Consider the following 6,310-nt stretch of genomic DNA (forward strand, 5'->3'; position numbering starts at 1 on the left):
ACCACGCTCTCCTGAATGGCAATCCCACAATATGCTCTAAGAAAACACATAATAAAGATATCCATCAGCAATTTTGGCACAGATGCAGACATTTTAGTACTGTGACAAAACCTGAACTGTCTGCAGAGCTTCAGATGCAGAATCCTTTCAGTATTTCACAGCTCAAGAATGTGGTTTCCTTTGGCAGCCCATGGACCTTGCCACTGAAACTGGTCGCAAACCAAAACAGTTTACTGGCTGAAGTCCATCTCATTCTCATGTCTCTTTAGCTCATCGCTATAGTGGCTTTACTTGTATGACATTTACTTTTGTCCCATTGTGTTTACTGTTGTCATCTATTTGCTGAGTGTCATCACTGGTGATAACAAAAATGATAGAGGAAGAGCTGAAAGTCACTTTCTTCTTTGGCCTGTCCCCTGCTTTCTGAGACATAACTATTGGTCGTATTGGTTTGTCACTCCCTGTTGCTGGTGGCTCTTTCACAGTCCTCTGGAATCTCATCAGGCGAAAGCAGAGGAGCTGCAAAAGGCATCGCCGAAACTGCAAGAGAGAATGAACAGAATGAAGGGTCAGGTTCCTAAGCGTTCGCTATCACATGTGATCCAGTGAAGACTGCAGGACAGAAAATGACCCAAAATGTCTATCTTCCCCTTATTCCAAGTTAGTTTCAGTGCTGTAACAAACACGGTGGCTTTTTAGTGGGTACTTTTTTCTCTGCACTACAGAGCTTCCTAAAATCACCAAGCCAGTAGAGGGCACTGAAATGCAATTTAGTATTTTAGCAGCAGCAAAATCTGCGTTCAACAATCCGCAAAGAACAAGAGGAGTAGGCTCCGAAGTGTTCTATAGATACTGTTCCTGTATCCAAAAAAAAAGAAAGAAAAAAAAAAAAAAGAAAGAAAAAAAATCATCACACTTTTGATCTAGCAGGGGAAGAATATTCCCAGAAACACTTCACAGGAGGACACAGAAGGAAGGAAGAAGATACCAAATGACATTTTCTTCCTTTTCAGTAACTCCATGGCCTGGAATCTTAATAAAAGCATTGAATGTCCCAGATGTAAAATTAAATTTCAGTGATTGTTAACACAGAATTAAAACGTTCTCATTGAATTTGGAAGGAACAGAAGTCTTTCAGCTAACTAGAAACCACTTAAAACACAAGTTGTTTTCTACCTTGCCACTAAATAACAAAGTATACAGTGAAAGCTCGTGTTAGTATATAGAATGATAATTGCAGTCACAGCGTTGTTTTAAACGCTCCATCTATGGTCTCCCCTTCACAAAGCAAGGCATTCATGTATGGGGGCTAAAGGATGCACTTGTTCAGTAGTTCCATGTCTGCCCACATCTAAAGCTAAACATGATACTTTGAAGAAATTCTCTGGTTTTACAAGAAATAAGTGGGCAGCTTTCTCTTCTTTTAATAACCCATAACACAACATTCCTGGAATGTATGAAGAGGACTTAAACAAAAGAAACAAAAGAACAACCCAAACCAAAACACAACAAAACACAACACCAAACCCAAAACAAAACCACAAAACCTCCACAACAAATGGGGAGGTGGGGGGCCAAGAAATAACTCACCTTTTCTCTGAAAAGGGAGTAGGACACCTTTCTTAACAGCCTTCCATTTAGCTGTGTTAAGGACTATTCTGTATTATCCTGCATGGCCAGCGACTTCATTTTTCCAGCTATTATTCAAGAAATGCTCTGACATGCCAGTTTGCAACAGGGTTTTTTTATAGGAAGTGAATCCTACTCTGACACAGGTAAGGCAATAGGTCCTGTTAGGAAGGGCACCCAAAAAGTCACAAGATGACAGAGAAAGATAATATGGTGCAAGATAATGGTCATGTAGAAGCCTTGATGATTTCAAAGATAACATGGTACTTCTGAGTAGCACAGAAGTGAGAAGCCACAAGCATGTTAGAACAGATCAGATAAAGGAAGGATATTATAAAGAAGAACTGGTTTTAGGTTTTCTTCGAGGGCAAAATAACCCAAAAGATAATAAAAAATATTATCATTTTGATCTTAATCTGGAATTAGAGTCAAGTGAGAAGTTCTTCACAATGCATCTCCAATATATGTGTTCAGCTGATTTGTCCTTATCCTGGCTATGACTTTACTGGCATTGTGCCTGGTACTAGTTTGATTTGCTTCTGTGTATCAGAACCTGCAAAATCTTTTTTAGATGAACTACTCAGCTTGACATCTAGGTACTGTCAGTGCCACTGTATAAATTACATAGATAGATTAAAAAAAAAAAAAATCACTTTGTTGAAAAATGTTCTTTTTGAACAATTGTTAGCTCCTCATATCCAGGCCACCTCTGATACCACATTCAACTGTGTAACCTTAGATCAGCCTTATGAGAAATGAGCTGCAGGGTGCCATGATTCTATTAAAATCGAGACACCTTTAACTCTATACAGTCTTAGTTTCAGAAGTTTATAATGTGCATGGTACACTTCCAGTTAGTGTTCCGGGTTACAGTGAAACTATTTTAACATCTAAATAAATTCACCAACAGCACTTAACTGCATTCAGCTGTTATCTTCACAGCACTGATGGTATACAGGGAGATGTATAGTTTTCTAGTTTCCACCTATTTGACATACCACTGGTAATTCCAAATACTTCCATTCTCTCTTTGATCTGTAGAGCACTGAAATGAACCACTTACCACCATTAAATCAGCAGTCTGCATTTCATAATGAAGACTACAAAAGCAGACAAAAATAAAAACTTGTTTCTCATAGATAAGTATGACTTCTTAACAGTACATAATTTATCTCTAAAAAACATTTCACTATCATCCACATGAGGCTCTGGGTTTGAATACAATGAAGCTCTGAGAAACGTTACTAGTATAACATTTGAAATAGTATGCCGAGTTGTTCAATCCTTGTGCTGTCATAATGGAAAAGTCAGCAGCAAATATTTTTCCTTCCTAAAACCAGACACTGGGTATTCCAGATTTTCTCTGATGGAGTTCTGTTGCAGTAAGGGAGTGATTCAGATGAGGTTTTCTAGTTGTAATCCATTTCATAGGTAAACTAAATACTTAAGTTTCAAAACCAAGCAGTTAATTTTTGACGCTCCTTCCCATTCCTTTCATGTCAGTGCTCATGTGTGAATTCAGACATTTAAAATCCAATTTATGATAAGGTAGTACTTTAAGCATCATCAGGGATTTTAATTCTAGGAGATCTTTACCATTTATTCTATCTGTTCAAATTTAAAAGAAAAAATAAATTTAATGTTTACAGATTAAATCAATGCTAAACTCCATAATAATGGTACTAGCTACTAATTATTCAAACAAGAAAATCATTAATGTACTTACCTTTCTACTCATGAAGATATAGATAACTGGATTATAAGCAGTGCTTGACTTGGCAAAAAAAGATGGGATTATAGCTACTGTTGGAGTTACAAGGTTGCTATAGCCATATGTTACCAGGAGAGAGACCACTGCATAGGGCATCCAACAAATAAGGAATGTGGAGATCATTAAGAAACACATTTTAGCCACCTTCTTCTCATATTTTAGAAGTTTGATGACTTGAACAGTCTGGAAATCTTCCACACAGCGAAGCTGTAGAAGAAAAAGAGAAACTCGTGAAGTAAGATAGCTCTATATTTTACTTGAAACTGAACAATTGTACATTTATTTATAAATAATTAATTTGATAACTGAGGTTGAGGCACACACATTATACACCATACACACCATTGCACACCATACATATACACCATTGCACACCACAATTTTTCTGGAGGCTTACATCATATTTTTATTGTGTATATAAAGTCTAAAAATATAATCTGAGGAAAAATAGATTAGCGAATCTACTGGAAAACAACAAATCCACTGATGTAACAAAACATGCTGCAACTATGATATTTTAAAAAACTAACTTGCCCTCATCCACTGGCATAAGCAGTTTAGGTGTAGTGGTCCTTTGTCTGACTAGTTAAGACAATCCTGTAGATTTGTATCATGAGCAATCTTTAGAAAGAAGAAAATTTCATAGCTTTCTCTATGCTGCTGTCAGTTTGTTCTTCTAAAATTATGAGAACTCTGTTTAAAGAATACAGGTTCCCAGTGTTATCAGAGTCATAAAATAAGGAAAAGGTAGGGCATGTACATGAGTGTTCTCCGTAACATTTTATCAGTTGTGTCAATACCATTTACCACAAACCTGAATGGGTCCAGATTAACTAGACACAGACTATAAAGAGACTAAAGATCTGGACTGAATTAAAATGGGTTGCCTTAACATGGAAAAATGTTTTAAACAGGGCTTAATCTCTACTTGGAAGTGTTTTACAGGTTTATCGTCTTCTGAACAGTGACAAGGAAGAGAGTTCTTTCATCAGGAGAACTGCTAATGGTTTCTTTTTCTTCTTTTTCAAGGGAGGATCTGCTGTAGGTTAGTGAGCACGAGCAGTTCTCTAACCTGCCTCCCAGTAAAACTACACACCAAATAGACTGTGGTAGCTCTAGGTTGGTTCTCCTCCAACTCTACATCCTTTCTAGTGGCACCTGACACGGATAAATATTAAACACTGAAAAGATTGAATAGGAAGCAAGAGTTCCCAAATTTAGGCTCTGATCCAACTTTAATATACAGCAAAAATACAGCAAAAATATTACATTAGAAGAAGTCTTATTTAAATTAACTTACCATTCTTACTGCATATAGAATATGGCCATAGCAATAGGCCATGATCCCAACAGGTGCTACTAGGCAGCCAAGGAAAAAAAGGAGCACAAAGGAGGTATCATTGGGGTCTTTGGACTTCCAGTCCACTGAGCAACCTAAACCATGAATTTCGAGTGTGTATCTGTTCCAGCCCAAAAGAGGTGCTCCAGTCCAGGCCAACGAGTATATCCAGATGTACGTGATAGCCCGCCAAGACCAAGTGAAGTCAATCACTTTCGCATGAACCACTCGAATGTAGCGTTCATAGGCAAGAACAGTGAGAGTCATAATTGAAACAATTCCTGTAAGAAAAACAAAGAAAATAAATTAAATCATTCAGAAACATTGCAAAGTGGACAGAAATCCTCTTGATAAGTGTTTCCTTTGCTAGCAGGTTAACTCCACATTAGCTAGCTCATATTAAGAATCTAACACCATTAAGATTTTTGGTGACACCTCACTCCTCATAACTTCTAGATCAAACAGTATCACTAACTACAGAACTACTCAGAGTAGGGTGCTGGCGTTTCACCCATGATGTACAATGGTCAAGAAGTAGGACAAGAAAAAAAGAGATGAAGCTAATACTTCTTAAACACTACTTTATTAAGTGAGAGATCATGCTCCAAGGAGGTTCTTCTGCTGGCAGTTGTTGTGGGGCTTGTTGTTGAAGTTTTGGTGGGATTTTTTGTGGGCTTTTTTGTTTTTCAAGAAAAAGCTGCCATACAAAAATGAGATAATCAGCAATAACAAAATCTGTTACAAACACAGGGAATTCAGAGTTGAGACTGGAATCAAAGAAAGCTTTCAACAACTGAAAGTATAGATATGCACCTTTACGTGAACAAAATCCTTAGGAGAATTGCAGCTTCTTTCAAGATTTGCTGGAAAATTCTGCTTTCTAAAGAACAACCAGGAAAGCAATGTATTACATTGCTGAAGAAGTCCCATCTGGAAGACACTAAGCTATTTTGAGTGCCCTTTTCTACCTTGCTGCTACCATATCACAGCCTTTGTTTCAATTATTTGTGCACTCTCTTTTCTGTCCACCTCGACCCCACTACATGGTTATAAATGTGTCATGAGAGAAATTATCGAGATTATTGCCAGCTCTCAGCATGACCCTATTGAGACACTTCTATAATTTCATGAAGTCGAGGCACTTCTGTCTTAATTAGGATATAGGTATTTCTCTTTCAATGATCTGTGAAATGTGATGATCAAAACCCAAACTGTCCATCAGGCATGTGTCAGTCACCTGAAATGTGTTACAATTCAGTCATCAAGTTCATATACATAGCCTCTCAAACAACAAAAAGGGTGTATGTCACAGCACTCTGTGAAGTTATACAAATATCTATGTCTAAATTTGTGTACTTTTCATCGAATATGAAGCATCTAATTTCTTCAGCTACATGGTCATAACATGCATTTATATAGCTGTGAGAAAGTTAAATGTGCAGATTTCACTGCCAAAGAGAGAATAACCATTATATCCAGCAGAAACCCTCAAAGGTTATTATAGATATCTGATCTCACTTCAAAAAAAAGAGTAAGCACTTTAGGAAGACAAATTAGTAACAGTACAATCA

At 37.2% G+C, this 6,310-nt stretch overlaps 1 protein-coding gene across 1 annotated transcript; it reads right to left on the reverse strand.

The window, feature by feature from the left end:
• Window positions 1-276: 276 nt before the first annotated feature.
• Window positions 277-5,027, reverse strand: OPN3 (opsin 3; the record flags this gene model as incomplete). Its single annotated transcript, XM_008950393.1, has 3 exons — window positions 277-540; window positions 3,356-3,607; window positions 4,701-5,027. Coding segments are annotated over 3 exons (843 nt in total), but the record flags the coding sequence as incomplete, so codon positions are not given.
• Window positions 5,028-6,310: the final 1,283 nt, after the last annotated feature.

The sequence above is a fragment of the Merops nubicus genome, unplaced genomic scaffold (genome assembly GCF_000691845.1).
Source record: "Merops nubicus isolate BGI_N331 unplaced genomic scaffold, ASM69184v1 Scaffold19472, whole genome shotgun sequence".
Lineage (NCBI taxonomy): Eukaryota > Metazoa > Chordata > Aves > Coraciiformes > Meropidae > Merops > Merops nubicus.